The following is a 16,944-nucleotide window of genomic DNA, read 5'->3' as shown; positions in this document are numbered from 1 at the left end:
CAACTCACACTTGAGCTTTAAACATTGCTCTTTAAAGTTACAATGTCAAACCCTCACTTATTACCATCGAACTCCATTGAGCAGATAACTCTTTTATTTTATTTTTTAAATAAAGAGCTGAAAAACAAATCCTAAACTTCTAATTGAATATCAATATACAATATCATAAATTATGTTTAACTGACTATTTTTTTTCATTTCATAAATCACTTTTAATTGAGTATTTTAATTTCAAGTACAATTCAAATTAATATATTCGTATTTATTTGTATAAAATTACTTTGAAAGCAAGTTAACAATAAATGATTAAAGCTTATTAAAAAAATGTAAATGACTCCAACAATAATTATTAAAGGTATTCAACTTAGAAGACCAGTAAATACTAGAAATGTGAATAGTCTAAACCAGAGGACCAGATCAAACATGCAAAATTGCAAATTCACAACATTGAATGTTAACTATATTGTAAAATTAAAATACAAAAGAAAACAACCACTATGTTTTATCTTGTAATAATTAACACTGTAGTATAGTGTATACAAATAATAGAATTCAAAACCACAAAAAAAATAAATTAAAATTCTCCATTTTGTTTTCGATCAAGAAAATGGGAAGAAAAATGAAAAATCAAATCACCGTATCACATAGAAAAGTCAACTAAATCAACGGTTATGGTTGACTCTTCCAAAATCTGCAAGCTTCCTTGAACGGTTCGCACAAAACGACGCCGCGGCAGAGAGATGTGGCTTCGCCGCTGCAGCTCTAACGTCCGCCGCCGCAGTCATCTCCGGAGGTAGTCCCTTGTGGTTCCATCTCCGGTTCGGACTCGCCCGAACCAAAGGACTCATGCAAAAAATACCCGAACCTGACGCGCTCTTCCCGTGTCCAAACCTCGAACGCCGCGCCGATGGAACATTTACCGACGGCGTTCTCCGCCACCACGGAGAAGATTCCGATGAGTAACCACTTCCAGACGGACACTGATCGCATTCATCAACGAACTCCTCTGTTCTCACCGGAGACATTCCACGATCAGATTGACGGTGACGATGCCTCCGTCGTGCTCCGACGGAAAAATCCTCCGTCATCACAGTCCGATCGCGATTCTTCTTTCTCGCAGGTAAAATTGAAGAAAACCACGAAGATGAATCCGATGAAGACGCTTCACACGACGGATCAGATTGAAATTTCTCCGATCTAGTCCTAAACAGATTCGAGAATTTCCAAAACTTGCTCAAACGCTTCTTCAACGACCTGGAGTTGGAATTCACGTTACAATCACCTGCGTAAAACGTCGGACCTAACTGCGGAGTGCTGTAAAACAGTCTTTCACGACGGTCACCAACGGTGGCGTAATCAGATTTACGGCGAGAGACGTAAGGTGAAACGGAGCGCGGAAATATTAACGGTGGTGGAAGATGATTGGCTGTTTCGGAGTTTCTAGAACATTCATCGGAAGCGCGTGAGGCGAGTCTAGTTAATTGGGCTTGGGTTTGGGTTTGGGATTGGGCTTGGATTAAGAGTATGAGTCTTTCTCTAAGACAGGTGGAGCAGACGCCGACGGTGCTGGAGAAATCAGAAATATGTTTCTTACACCTCATTTCATACGACGGCGTTTCGTGTGTTTTTTGTTGAGTAGCAGCATCAGCATGAGAAAAGAGATCTGAGGTTTGCTTTGTCTTGTTTTGTTTGTTAAGAGAGAGAGAGTTTGTTGGAAGTGAGTGATGGTTTGGTACTACTAGTAATGAAATGAAATGTAATGGTAGAATCTATAATAAATTTGGAGTGAGAAAAAGAGGAGAGCGAAAGAGAGAGGGTCAAAGTTACTACTCCCTCCGGTCCTATATATAAGAAAAGATTCTTTTTTTAGATACATTTAATAATTAATGTATCTAGTCTTCATTGTAAACAAGATACATTAATTATTCAATGTATCTAAAAAAAGAATCTTTTCTTATATATAGGACCGGAGGGAGTACTTACTTGGGTTCTGGAGAAAGAAACAGGTTTGGAAACAAGACAGATAAAGAAAGGTACATGCTGGATTGGATTGCATTGGATTTAGAACATTAGAGCATCTCCAATGGGGGTTCTTACTTAACAAGGACCACTCTTCGTTAAGGATCCTTTATTGGAAGAAGAAAAAATGAGTTTCCGTTAAAGAACAGACAACTCTATAAGGACTCTCTCTCTCATGGGTAATTAACGGGTCCTACGTTTAAAAAAGCAATAAAATGTGTACTACTTGATCCCACTTGCATAAAAGAGTAATAAAATGTGTACTACTTGGTCCCACTTGTAAAAATGAGTAATAGATAAATTATTTTTGTTTAATAATATAAAGATAGTGAGACATATTTAAATACTTTTCACTGAAGTCATTATTACTGTATTACCATTAGAGTCATTAAGTCCTTAATATGTACTTTTATTAAAAAATTATACTCCCTCTGTTTCAAAATGAGTGTTGTTTTAGGTGTTTACACACATATTAAGAAATGCAATGATTAAAAGAAAGAGAATGATTATTTTACCAAATTATCCTTATTAATTATTGGTTAGTTTTAAAAGTAATGCTTTGGAAGTAGTGTGCAGATTATTAATTGGAGGGTACAATTGAAAAGAAAAAGTTATTATTGCATTGAAAACTGAAAGCGACATTCATTTTGAAACAAATTTTTTTGGCTAAAGCGACACTCATTTTGAAACGGAGGGAGTAAATAAGTGATGTGTCACGTGGGGTTCATTTAAAGAGTCCTTATTAGGGAACTACCATTGTGGATGCTCTTATGAATCATGCTTACTACAGCAGCTATGTATGTACATTTTTGTCATTTTATTTTAGTTAAGTAAGATAATTAACTTCCGTCTGTAATAGGCTAAAGACCAAGTACAATTAACCCGTTTTTTACTCAAGGGAGAATAGACTTTTTTTTTTTTTTTTAATTATCTATGGTAGTAGACGTTGGTTCATAGAGAAAGTTTCGGATTTGATAAAAAATGTTTTACCAAACCAAAATAAAAAATCACATCCACATAAGTCTGTAGATATAGATAAAGAGTGCAACAGAACAGATTGTTAATAAAAAAAGAGTGCAACAAAGAGAGTAAAAAATAAATTGAGAAGTCGTGAAAACTAGTTCAATTTTTTTTAATAGGTGAAACCTAGTTCAATTGTTAATATGAGTATAAGAGACGCTAGAACCATTTTGTTTCTAACATTTTCTCTAAATTTCACTCTTCTATAGGCTGAAATATATATGAGTCTCACTATTTTATGTGAAATCCATTTTTAAAGTATTGTATTTTACTCAATAAAATAGTGTGTGTTAGAAACAATGTCCACGACACTTTCTATCATTTTTGTTAGATTAAACATTCTCATGGATTCAAATTTGAGACCATATTTTTGTACATGTAAATTTTATACAGCGTTTGTTTGCTAGTAAATCTAAACAAGTTTGCGAAATGTAATAAACCATGAGAGAAGGAAAATTGGACTTAAAATTTTACTCCTTAAAAGTATGTCATAAAGCACAAGAATTTTGCATTTCTTTTGTTCTGTAGACAGTGACAAACATCAAATTCAACTCATTCACATATATAATTGTGAGGTTTTGAGTTTGAACTCGATTAAAGATGTCAAACCAAACAATATCGATATTTTCATTTAAGCTAGGTTTTATGAATCGTATGTGTAGATGTGTAGTTGCATTTAGTTTGGTGTTTGCACTCTGTGGTCAAGGACAGCCCACGAATTCACATGCCTAGACTATACTTTAGAGTTAGATAATTTTAAATGAGGTAATGATATTTTGTCAAAAAAAAAAAAATCTGACTCATTTAAAATTATCCTCTTAAACATAAACTATTTTGTCAAAAAAAAAAAATTCCTCCTGTCCCTAATTAATTAGTATTTCCTCCATTCTTAATTATAAAAATAGAAAATGATTAAAGAATATTGATGTATTTGGCCTAAAATTTAGACAAAATACATCGAATTTATTTGGCTAATTTTTTCTTATAATGAGGGATTAATAAAAATAGAAGATGATTAAATCTTTCAAAAAAAAAAAAAGATGATTAAAGAACATTGATGTATTTGGTCTAAAATAGACCAAATACACCAATTTTTTTTGACTAATTTTTTCTTATAATGAGGGATAGAGAGGGAACCGATGAAAATCTATTTGATAGAAATATACATATTAAAATTTAAAATAAAATTTGATTTGGAATATATATTTGCTAAATTGGATGCTTAACACTAGCTATAATTAAGAATTGATGCATTGGTTATTTAATAAACCTAAAAACTATTTATTTGTTTATAAAATAGTGACCGAAGCAAGGATATATTTAGGCCTTTGAAAGTAGCTATGTATTTCGTTATTTTTATTTGAATTAGAGAAATTACTACTTATATGTTGTTCATCTTTATATATCTAAATGTTAAACAGTCTTGAAAGCAACCTTAATTAACCCTAATCCCGCCCTTTTTGATATTAGCTTAAAAAAGCTTTGTGAAAGAAATTACTACTTATATGTTGTTCATCTTTATATATCTAAATGTTAAACAGTCTTGAAAGCAACCTTAATTAACCCTAATCCCGCCCTTTTTGATATTAGCTTAAAAAAGCTTTGTGAAAAAATTCCTTGGTGGGAGTTGAACCACATTATTGATGGTCATCTTTCATTGTTTTTGCCATTACGCCACACATGTTTTTGTTACATTTATTTCGCTTTCAAATTCTAAAACCGCCTCCCACTACCTATCCCACCTTTTCCACTTCCCATAAACTGTTATTTTCTCTCCCTTTTATCATGAGCATCATTTTTTGTTCTCAAATAATTATTTTGGTGTGTTAATTGTTGTTAGAAATCTGGTTGCACCCCCCATTTCTTATCCCACCTTTCCAACTTCTCATTAACCGCTTCTTATCCCACTTTTTCCACTTCTCATAAACTGTCATTTTCTTTCCCTTCAGTTACGCGTATCGTTTTTTGTTCTTAAATATTTGTTCAAACAATTATTTTGATGAATTGAAATTAAATAGTTATTTTGGTGTATTAATTGTTGTTAGAACTTTGATTGCACGGGTTGAATGACTTATATTGAAATACATAATTTGAAGTGATCTGAAGATTCATCATGATTTTTAGATTCTTTTCCTATTCTCTAAATTCCGTGAATTGATTTTTTTTCCTCTTTTTCTTTTATTGTTTCTTTCTATGCATGTAAAATTGTTCACAATAACAATGACCATAGTTAAATATGTTACTGAATTTCAAATGCATAAGAATTAACAAAAAACCCGTGCATCGCACGGGTTAAGGTCTAGTTGAGTAAATCTTGCGCTAGTGAGTTGTCATCATCTGGAGCAAAAAAGATGTCTCTTGCCTTCAAAATAAAAAGGAAGTACTATATTGTTTTGTGGGCAAAGAAATGAATTGTTGGTTGAATATTGAACCCTTAATTTGTAGTTTTGTTACCGTTTTTCTTTTTCCATTTTTGAACTTTTATTTCAAAATTTTGTTTTAAAGCTTTGACTCTTCTATTTGATTTTTATTGCCAGTATATTATGAGTAGGTGTTTGTTTGGTCATTGGATCATTAACTAATGGAATAGAATAGAGAGGAATGTGAGTGCCGCGTTTTGTATGGTGCCTTCATTTTTAGAATGAAGTCAAACTTTGGCATTTCGTCATCATGAACCAATCAAATTTTTTTCCTTATTGGCCTAAGGCTACATATAGTATATAACCGTTACCACTATCTTCTTTTTTCCTTGTTGCACTCTGTACTGTGGGGACTGAGGAGTTCCTTTTTCTTTTGGCATAGTATGAGGCACAAGCTTTATTTTAAATATTTTTGATGCAGTGATAATTAAGTTTTTGTTTGGATTAATGATGGTAGAATTGTCATGAACCACAGCGTATTTTGTTGAAGTTACACTTTTCTATAAAATTACGATGCATCGTGATTTTGTCAAACTTATGGTCAATTCAAACACATATCGTTTTTATTTTTGAGCCCAAACTATTGAAGAAGGTGACATTTAACATGGGAAAGGGGAATCCTTTCCCACCATGGAATGAGAGACCGAACATAAGTTTGCATTTGATTTTGAAAAATAAAAAAGAGATTTAACATGACAAAAAATGATGGTTCATTATTTGATTTGAAAAATGGTGGGGAACAAGACCAAAAAAATGGAATGAGAGACCGAACAAAAACTCAAATTCTTGTGCATAGTAATGTCAAGGGACAAAAAGTTATTCCATAGACAATCTACATAAAATACAAAAACATCTCTATTTTTAGGGCTCCCATCCCTGATGGGGAGGAGTAAAAACACCGCATTTTCTTTCATTAAGAACTGTGTTTTGAGGAAGATAAACTCATTCAGTGGTATATCCTTATCAAAAGCCAATAAAGAGATCATGATTAAGTTCATCATCCAATCTATATCATCATATGTGATAAGCATTTATCTTATTTCATTGTATATTATTGATGAAATCGAAAGATAATATACTCATTTTGGAAATATACTCACACGGAGTCACACCTATATGATATTTTTTTCTTAGTAGAACACACCTAAAGTTTGGAATTTACTAGTAAATTTTAATGATGGGGAACCATTCACCAATAATAGACTTAGATTAGATTGTGGTGTATCATGGGTATTGACAATTAGGTCGTGGTGAAGCTTTCACACAATGATTTAATGTTGGACCATAGAAAACAAAATGGATTCTCACATTCGGCGAAATGAGGTCCCTAGACTATGGAAACTTATGCAGTTAATTCATCAACCTAACCTGTTCCTTGAAAAGTACCAGCTTGAAGTAAATATTTGGATGATACTCCCTTTTTCACAATGAAAAAGACTCTTCATAATTTCACACATATTAAAAAAATTATAAATGAGTGAGAATGATATTTTTATTATATTATACTTAATCATATATTGGTGTAATCACCATTATTATAAATGCATGCGATGTAAGATTAATTAGAAGGTAGAATTGGAAAACAAATAATTGATAATGTCGTATAAATCAAAATGAGCATTCATTTTGGGACTTTTTTTCCTTACAAATAGTTCCTCATTGTGAAATAGATGGAGTAAAATGATTCCCAAATAACAAATATTTATTGAAAAAATTAATTTTTAATTTATTGAGAAATAATCCCTCAAAAAAAAACTTAATTGAGAAATAAATTGATAAAATTTCTACTACATAAATTCTATTTTTGTTATATTGGGCACATGCTAGCATTTTCTATAATAAAAAATTACAATAAATTAGTCTCATATTAAATGTAAAATTTAATTTAATAAAATATTAAAATGTCAAATACTTAAATTTTTAATGTATTTAACACACAAAATTTCATAAAAAATTAGGTAAAATTACACAAATCGTTTCTTAACTTAATTTTAGTTAACACTTTCGTCCTTTAACATTTTGTTATTGAAAAAATATCCATAATTTTCAACAATACTGCGACATTTAAATGAGACGAATATATTTATTTATTTTTTAAGGGAAATGAGACGAAAAGTTGTTATTATAATTTCCATGTTTTTTTTTTTTTTTGAAAAATCTTGGTCTTTTTGTTGACATTTATGTGGCGTTGAGCTATCTCTGTCACATTAATGTTTCAACAATCAAACGTATTGCTTGTTTGAATGGTTATCTCGCAAGCTGGGATGTGTGGTTGACACAAGAAATGTATTTCTAATTATGTTAGTTTGAAGGCAATGATTCCGGGTTTAGAGGTAGGGAAATATTTAAAATTTCACGTAAAACATTAATTAAAATATGGATCATGCCAATGCCTATAGTATTAATTCCGTAAACTTTTTTTTTTTTGTACGGGGAAATACTTACTTCCTTTCATCAATAATAAAAGGTTGATTACATGTAGGAATGTAATGTGCATGTGGCTACTATGACTAAGGTGTGAGTGGCCACATTTATTTCACTTCTAGAAAATTCAATATGAGTTTTTAAAATAAATATTGAGTAAATTAAACTCTACACTCTTATTATGGATAAAAATTAAAATTATCTACGACAAATTAGACATCTACCCGAAAATAACATTCTTAACATTTCGCTCCATCATTCACAAGCAAGCTCGAAAAATACCAATAACCCCCTTCACAAGTTAATTGAGGTAGAATCAACTCATTGTATGTGTGACTATTTATTAAAAATTTAAAATAAAATCCAAAATATTACTCTGGTACGTTACATCCCAATTTTGTCCAAACCAGAACCCCTAATGTCTCAATCAATCTCCAAAAGTAATTCACGAACATTAATCTTATTCTTCTTATATCCTAATCACCTTGTTGCTGCCTCGATTATATATGCCTTTGTCCTTCAAGTGTACATATTCACACCAAAATATTAGTTCTTCAACATTCAGACATCAAATTTCAATTCAAAAGAGAAACAAATGTTTAGACTTGGTGATTTAGAGATGAAAAACAGTCACAATATATTTGAACCCCAGACCTTGCATATATTATGCATTGTCCCTAGTCACGACTTAAAAAAATTGAAAACCCGAATTAGGGATTCATCCCATCTCACAACTGCAGTATACTTGTTTAACAAAAACCTATTAAAATTTTCATCAAGAATGACAGAGACGAGTACAAATTTACTTTAATAAGTGACTAATATAACTAGTCAATAAAACAAAGATATAATTGAGGATAAACCATGTCTTTACATTTAATTCAAAGAATTTAAATACAAAGTTCAAAATAAAGATATTGACCGACGATCAAAGAATTTAAATAAATAATATCCAGTTGACATCAATCAAGTTCAAAAATACAGTTTGACAATTATAAATCAATGAAATGTAGCGAAAGAAACCTAAGGAAAACCAAAATAAAAAATAAAAAATTGAAATGGTATTTTCTAATATCTATCAGCAGAAGTTTAACACATATGTACCCATGAAATTTTGTTGGTTATATATACATCATCCAATTATTCAATGCCATCTCATAATTTTGTTCTAATTTATTTAAAAATCAAATCAAAATTTGAATGAATTTTGCCTTTAGGATAACGGTACCCAACCAAATTTTAGGTTGCCTAAGAATTTACCAAACCATAAGACTAATATACTGTTACCAGTACTAATAATTAAACCTGATTTATTCTTATTGTACTAACACTTGCGCCTCCTATGTTGATTCTACGATAATTATTTATGATAATCTACATTTGATAACGTTAGAATCTGCTTTAAAAAAGCAAAAATTCATAGCGTTAGAGCTAAAGTCATTTAAAAGCCTCAGCCATGAAAGCCACTAAATTAGCCTAATAAATGGTTTGAATAAGTAACATATGCTTAATCAACACGGTGAACGAAATACTATTAAGAAAATGGATACAGACATGCCATTTCGAATGAGTTCATAGCCATGCTAACCAACATATGAAAAATGTGCAACATGCCTAAGCATTCCTATTTTTCCGAATGAATAATTATAAATATACCCTAACTATGTTAAAACAGTTGATATGGTACAAGCTGAAACAAGTTTGAACTTCAGTAAATTGATCCCCTAATATACTATATGAAAAACGAACGGAATCCATTTATTTCAACATACACAACCAACATGTACTAACAAGTAACAACAAATAAGCACCCTGCACCCATATGGTCAAACAACAGAGCTGGAATGGATTCATAGCGGATGTTTGACAGAGGCCAGAGATTTTGGCTTTCCAGGTTTGTCATCTCTGGAAACTGGGTAGACCAGAAATCTATTAATTTCAGAACAAAGCACAACCAATGTTAACCAGAAAGCATATAAATTGATTTCAACATGATCTTAGACCACACCCTTCCCTTTTATACTTTTTTTCTACTGCTCAAGTTCATCCTTACTCTTGCTCATTTGTATTTTAATGGTTCAAGTATTGGAATCTATTTAGAACAAGTCTCTAAATTTAAGGTAGTCTAAGAGACCAAAATTAAAAAGAGAAAATATACAGGGTTGATATCAAAACAAAAACAAAATCAATGAGCAAAATTTATAAGTAACAAAATATTATTTATACACATAAATTGTAGTAATCCAGCCAAACAGAGTTAGGAATCCAAGAAGTAAACATATTTTTGGGCATTGAGCATGGCTTGACTCGCAGACCTTCAATATTTATTAAGATTTGTCTAATAAAGAAAATTAGTAAACTCAAGCCATAACCCTCCTTTAGTACAGTTTAAAATCAGCTACTTGGGTAGGGGAACAAAAATATTTAGGATAAGAATACTTGATTTCAAATTCATTAAATTAAATCTCAAACTAATCCACCAGTAGCAAACCATTTAAAATAACGATTCAATTTTAATACACTGGTAAACAATTTTACAGTACCAAAGAACCATAAAATGTCACCTTTAAAAAAGGGATCAAAAGCTTCTAAATCAAGTGAAGAACCTTTGTTATTACAAATTGTTCACAAAAAAATTTACACCTTCAATTTACCAAATTCTTAAATACTTACGCTGATTGTTAGGCATCAGGTTGCTGTATCAACTGATCGTATATATATTCATCAACTCTCTTTTTTGCCAAAGCTACCTGTTTAAAAATTCAAGTTTCAACAAAAACATTATGAATATATATTGGAAAAGAACAAAACCAACAAACAATGATAAAAAGAGCACAACATAGAATTTCGCACATGATTAGAAAATTAGATTAACTCATCACCTGTTCGGCACTACCACCAAATTGAATTTGCCGATGCTTCTGCTCACCTTTTCCACCATAAACCTGCAACATTTTCCAATTGGTGAAGAAATAAATCAGCTGAAAATCTGTCTTGGATACTTATGAAGAAAAAATGAATAATAGTTTATTTTACATGATATATAATGGAACTAACAAACTCTGTATCCATCAAAATGTCATTGATATTCACATATTTGAACTAAAGTGAAGAAGGAATTAGAAATCTAACCTTGATCATTGCTCCAGACTCGTTTCTGATCCTTGATATGTTTGAGCCGCATCTTCCGATCAACCCACCAACCATTGTTTCCGAAATCAGCATCTCAAATGTAACATAATCAACTGCAAGATTGGTTGTCCTAGAGATGAAGTGGTTGTAAGACAATATTCAAAACCTGATATAACTGCGAAATGGCAGCTAAAAGCTGTTCTGATATAGAAAACTTTAAATAACCTGAATTTGGGTCAAGATATGGCTGGGATGGTCGAATTGCAGCGTAATTGTATGTTGGGCTGATTGAAATCACTTGTCTTGGGGGATTTTCCCTAAACAAAATTTGAGTTGATAAATAGGTGAAACAAAATGAAACTAAATTTAGAAACCGAATTTGAGCAAGGTTCAAATTCTATAAAGAAGCTCACTAACGGACCTTAACTGGCAACCTATCTCCTCCAATGCCTTCGTTACTGTGGAAACATCTCCTGATAACTAAATTCAACACGACAGTCAAAATTCAGCAGCAAAACAACATAACAGCAAGAATAGAAAAGCAAAGCATAAAGTAAACGTCTAATTTTGATCCCTCAAATAATAATCTTAATAATACTTGTACGGTGTATATAATATCTTAAGTGCTAACTTTGCTGATCAGAGGATTTACCAGAGTATATAATTTAGTAATTTTAGCAACTTAGTTATGAACAAAGGAGGGCAGTTGCCGTCAGAATTAATAGCAGAATGGTATGATCGATTTCATAAGTAGCATTGACAATTTAAACTGAACTGAATAGATGTAACTCTTCAAACAAATTATAGATAATGATCATATATAAAAGATTGTAAGCATGATTTGAACATGGAAACTCTAATGCTTAACATGTTGAAGGGTATGTATCATTCAACACTTTGGTGCAAGTGTTTATTTCAGCAAAACTATGAAAAGACTAACAACATTGTTATTTTGGTGGTCAATCTTTGAACTTTTGACCATTAATTAATGTTGTTAATACAGCACAGTACGTGAAAATTCAATAAAACGAAGTATATTGTCATCTCTATTATATCATAAAGTCAAAATATTATGGTGAAAGGGAGTTGCAAAGAAGGAAAAAAAATTATGAGCATGGCTTTAGACATCCCACCTGTACTACTCTATCAGATTCATGGGCAGAAGCACATAAAGGCAACTGACTCGGTGCAAGAACAGTAATCATGGCACCAGAAGAGTTCCGTAACTTCTCAATGTTTTGACCCGACATCCCAATCAATCCACCTGCCTGGGACCCAGCAATCAAAAGTCTTATTGTATTGGCAGCCACGTGCCCTGCAGTAAGTTTTGATGCATCAAAACTGCTATTATCTTCCTGTTACAAAGAGCACCACTTTATCAATTCATCTCAACAGCAGCAATAAACACAGGTGACACCCAGCAGGACAACATGATTATTGATTGTAGTGCGCTAATATCTCTTAAAACAACAGACAAGCTGTCCACAAAAAACTAAAAGTCGCCATGCACCTAAAGAGAATGACTTAGTAGCTCAAGACCCCTTAATCAGGTTTGTAACTAATTTACTAAATGATTGAGCATAAAAAAAGTATTTTAATATGTATCCAACAAAAGACTATACGGGGGCACGACAGTTTGTAAGAATGATAGTAACAGGCATGACAGGGTATCAAAAACAATAACCGCAAAGCCTTATTTTGATACAATGCATTTCAAAAGACCATACAAGTTTTTAACAGGCACGCTAAAAAATGACTTGGCTTGCTTAGTATTTTGGTGCTTAATTGCATTTCAAGGATGCTTACAAACATTGTTATATATTTCAACTCGTGCCTAACCATTTTTAGCGTTTATCATAAATGTTTAGTGGCTTTATTTTTCAAAATAGATATACACACACACACACACACACACACACACACACACACACACAGAGGGTGTATCAAGTGAGAGGAGTAGTTATAATGAGAGGTGAGAGGAATAAACCTCAACCATTAGATCAAAATCAATGACTCAGATTAAAACTCTTATTGTAGTGACTTATGTGCTTTAATATTGCTCAATCTCTCCCTCGTTGATTCGTTTCCTCCTTTCCAGTTTTCAATTTTCTTCATATCCCCTTTTTTACGGTATCCCTCTCCACTAATTTTCTTCATCCCTCTTTTTTTACGGTATCTCTAAAATACAATTTATATATATATATATATATATATATATATATATATTTCAAGTTGCTCTTTCATTAATGTAAGCAATTACCATGAATGAAAGATCCAATTTAAAAAGTAGCATGAAGATATTCAAGAACATCAAAACTTAGATCCAGAAATGAACAGGAACACCGTCGACAAACTCCGGTGGCTAATAGGAACACCGACGGCGAAAACGAACATTGGAGACGTTTCAAATCTACTCACCTTCCGGCCAATAGGAAAAAGCAATATGCTTGTGATGGAGTAGTCATGTAAAGCGCAGCGTTACTGGGTTTTTAAAAGCAGCTATTTCTGAGAGATTGAAAATCGAAAATTAGAGCCGCGTTACTGGGTTTTTTGATTGAACTCTCACTCAATTCTTGTCTTGTTTATGGTTTTTATTGAACTTTCACTTTACCATTCAATTCTTGTAGGATAGTGGGTGTAGCTTGCTAACTTGCACCTTAGTGTTTTTAGGTGGGTGTAAATTAGCAGCCCCCATATATATATATATATATCAATTCTTGTAGGATAGTGGGTGTAGCTTGCTAACTTGCACCTTAGTGTTTTTAGGTGGGTGTAAGTTAGCAGCCCCCATATATATATATATATATATATATATATATATATATATATATGTATATATATATATATGTGTGTATATATATATATAAGTGCTAGAACACATAAAAAGGCAAGATTAGTCCTTCAGAGGTTTTAAAGATAGAAGAATAACAACTAACCACGTCATTTTAAAAATAAATAAAGTCTACCGAGTAGACGGTTTTAGCATAAATTATGCGGGTCTGTGCAACAAAATACATAAATTATAAGGGGATATAATTACACAGTCAACATTTCAATAGTCAAACTAATCTTTGAAGTTCAAAGATCGTGTCTACTCATGCATATTATGGAAAGTATGGAAGCTAAAGGCAAAACCGTGTTTAACCCATCATATATTTTCTCATACCTTTAAAATTAAATTTGCTATCTGTTCTAGAGCTTTCTCTGCATCCGTAACCATTTCATCATTATCTTTAGAACTAATAATGATAACACGCTCTTCATGTCTCTGCCAAATAAGGAAAACATGAGATTGGATTCAGTAAACACCAACTAGTTTGATACATTGTCTTATACATTATCTTATACTAATAAACTGATATACGAAGAGAACAGAGTAGGATTTGTTATGTTCACATAAAAATGAAACATATTTTGGTTCCTAGTAGGAAAGATGTATATGGGAGAAGTATTACACACCTCTGCCAATGCATTCATAGTATCGGTATTCGGTAGACAATAGTAAATTATAATATAACAAATATTTTCCTTTCCTCTAAGGTATCAGAGCTCCATGACTAATCAGAGTGACCGCAAAAACAATTTTCACCAAGGCCTAACACCCTTGGAGAAATAATTGAAAATATGCTTGGTGCTGACCACAGTCCAGCCCCCCCGTATAACCAGTACTGGTTCTTTCTATTATACAAAGACCGGCAATTTTCAATTGACTGCTACCAACTGAGTTGTAATAAAAAATAACCACAGTAATAACTACAGTAGAGAGACTATAAAGCCTGTGATTTGATCAAAAGCGGAATTGAGAATATCTAATAGGTAAAGCTAATCTACCAGTATCGGATGACCCTAAGTATCCAAAGAGGAGATGCAAAAAAAACTCCAATTGCTCGTAGGAATGGCGTCCATACACATTTTTTGTAATATATCGATCACCCAATCTCATGAGCTTATCTCACAGCAATAACATCTAGCATAGAAACCCCAAAATGTCTACTGGAAGATCTAATTGTTCCAAAATCACATTAGATAGATTCGAGGCATAAAAATGAATTCCACATTAAAAAAATTACATACTTGATTGCTAAGTAGAACACATAATTCAACTCTTCTAACAAGCCCCCGAAACTAGATTAGACACAAAACACAAGTTGTACAAAAAAACAATTTTTTCACAAAATATTATCTTAGCTCAAACAACAATTAAAACCCAAAAACAAACCCTAATTTTTTTCTCTAGCAAATTCCATACAAAAAAACAAGAACTTACAGCAATAGCATCGGCAATTTTGATATTAGCTCTAGTCTCTTCCCGAATCTTCTGTATACGGCAACCTTCTTTCCCAATAACCTTCCCGATCTGTTTCGACGGCACAACGATCCTGAATATCACATCCTGTCCCTTGGCGCGTTTCGCCGCCGATAATTCCACCGAGGAGGCTGTACCCAGATCTTCTTCGTCGTCTCGACGACGCTTCATGGATGAAGGGTATCCAGCATCGCGGGTGGAGTATGGGAGCTGAAGGGGCATGTGATATGGCATGTGCATTTGTTGCATGACCATGTTGGGATGGTGCATAGGCATGGACATGGACATGTGCATCTGTTGCTGCTGCTGCATGTGGATGGGATGATGCATAGGAATTGGTGGTAATTGGTTTTGTTGAGGAACCATATTGGGGTTTATTGGGATTTGACCTTGCTGTGACATTGTTGATTTTGTTTTGGAGAAAGAACTGGATTTGCAGGTCAAGGAAATATAGGGTTTTATTGCTGCCCAATTACCAACAAGCCCTTTTTTATTTGCATTCTTTTTTTTGACAAAGACAAATCAATCACAAGAATGTAAGTTTAATATGCAGCTAAAACTGTTTTTAGTCAAACTATACTTACAATCGATTTTCAAATTACTAGGTCTCTACTTGCTTAAAATATATATATATATATATATATATATATATATATATATATATATACATACTAGGTCTCTAATCGAAGGGTTCAAGATAAAAAATTATAGTTGATTTAATAATAAAAAACTAGAATAATCAAAGTTTAATATGAGTGACAAATTAGTTAAATACAATAATAATTTTTAATTTTATTATGATGGTCCAATTTTTAAGGTAATGGTGAATCTATACTATATATCAAGAAAACTACCCCTTTCAGCACACTTTTGGGTTGGACTTTTCTTTCCAAAAATACCCTTAATTTTTAATTTTAATTTTATTTTAAATACAAATAACACTTGTAACAAATAAATAAAAATAAATTTAATTTAAAGAGAAAACTCACACATAATTCCTTATGAATTGTTCTTACTATTAGCCAATTATAAAATAACACATGAATTACTAATCCATGTCACTAATAGTCCCCGTTAACCATCTTTTACCTCCGTTAACCACATATCAAACTCACAAAAAACTAGCACAAAACAAAAACTCATGTTACTTTTTTATCAGCCGATTTTATGTTGTACATCTGCGTTGTTCCCCTCAATACAACCGACAAAGATTGCCAAGTATTTTCATATCCATTCCACAAAAAACAGTTATTTTATTACCTCCACAATTCCATTTTATTTTAGTATTTTATTAATATAAGTTACTCTTCCCCAGCCTTTAATTAATTCTAAAAAACGTGGGCAAAAAATAATGGTAAAGATTTGAATTTAAATCCTCTAAAAAAGATTAGTAACAAACGCGAACAAAAAATAATGTTTAAGATTGGACTTTAAATCTTCTAAAAAAAAGATTAGTAAACAAACGTGAGAAAAAAATATTTTTAAAGATTGGACTTTAAATCCTCTAAAAACAAATTAGTAACGAACGTGATTAAAAAATAATAATGTTAAAGATTAAACTTTAAATACTCTAAAAAAATATTAGTAACAACCGTGAGCAAAATATAATGTTAAAGATTGGAC

General features: G+C 32.0%; 2 protein-coding genes across 7 annotated transcripts; both read right to left on the bottom strand.

Moving 5' to 3' along the window:
• Positions 1–431: 431 nt before the first annotated feature.
• Positions 432–1,746, bottom strand: LOC146908935 (uncharacterized). Its single transcript, XM_085729975.1, has one exon. The coding sequence runs from the start codon at positions 1,599–1,601 to the stop codon at positions 663–665; it is 939 nt and encodes a 312-aa protein (XP_085586101.1). The 5' UTR covers positions 1,602–1,746; the 3' UTR covers positions 432–662.
• A 6,358-nt stretch (positions 1,747–8,104) lies between these two features.
• Positions 8,105–15,750, bottom strand: LOC146908934 (uncharacterized). Of its 6 annotated transcripts, none has more exons than XR_015017778.1 (9): positions 15,283–15,750; positions 14,182–14,283; positions 12,149–12,370; positions 11,437–11,495; positions 11,241–11,332; positions 11,016–11,145; positions 10,766–10,828; positions 10,557–10,633; positions 8,105–8,400 (listed from the first exon to the last, which is right to left on the bottom strand). XR_015017778.1 is itself a non-coding variant. In XM_085723643.1 (9 exons), the coding sequence occupies exons 1-8, from the start codon at positions 15,721–15,723 to the stop codon at positions 10,565–10,567; spliced, it is 1,161 nt and encodes a 386-aa protein (XP_085579769.1). In that variant the 5' UTR covers positions 15,724–15,750; the 3' UTR covers positions 8,105–8,400; positions 10,557–10,564. The 6 variants fall into 6 exon arrangements, 3 of the variants coding, with proteins under 3 accessions (XP_085579769.1, XP_085579767.1, XP_085579768.1); XM_085723643.1 differs by having other exon boundaries at positions 11,016–11,128; XR_015017776.1 differs by lacking the exon at positions 8,105–8,400 and adding an exon at positions 9,388–9,812.
• Between the last annotated feature and the right edge of the window lie 1,194 nt (positions 15,751–16,944).

The sequence above is a fragment of the Medicago sativa genome, chromosome 7 (assembly GCF_051527215.1).
Source record: "Medicago sativa cultivar Bolivia chromosome 7, Bolivia_mono, whole genome shotgun sequence".
In the NCBI taxonomy this organism is placed as follows: Eukaryota; Viridiplantae; Streptophyta; class Magnoliopsida; order Fabales; family Fabaceae; genus Medicago; species Medicago sativa.
This window is presented reverse-complemented; position numbering and strand designations above follow the sequence as displayed.

Excerpts from the sequence above, each read along its gene's own strand:
- LOC146908935 (XM_085729975.1), bottom strand. The coding sequence starts at position 1,601 with ATGAGGTGTAAGAAACATATTTCTGATTTCTCCAGCACCGTCGGCGTC.
- LOC146908934 (XM_085723643.1), bottom strand. The coding sequence starts at position 15,723 with ATGTCACAGCAAGGTCAAATCCCAATAAACCCCAATATGGTTCCTCAA. Across the intron at positions 12,371-14,181 it reads TAGCAAATTTAATTTTAAAG|GAAGATAATAGCAGTTTTGA; the intron begins GTATGAGAAAAT and ends TCTTTGTAACAG. Across the intron at positions 11,333-11,436 it reads GAGATAGGTTGCCAGTTAAG|GGAAAATCCCCCAAGACAAG; the intron begins GTCCGTTAGTGA and ends AATTTTGTTTAG.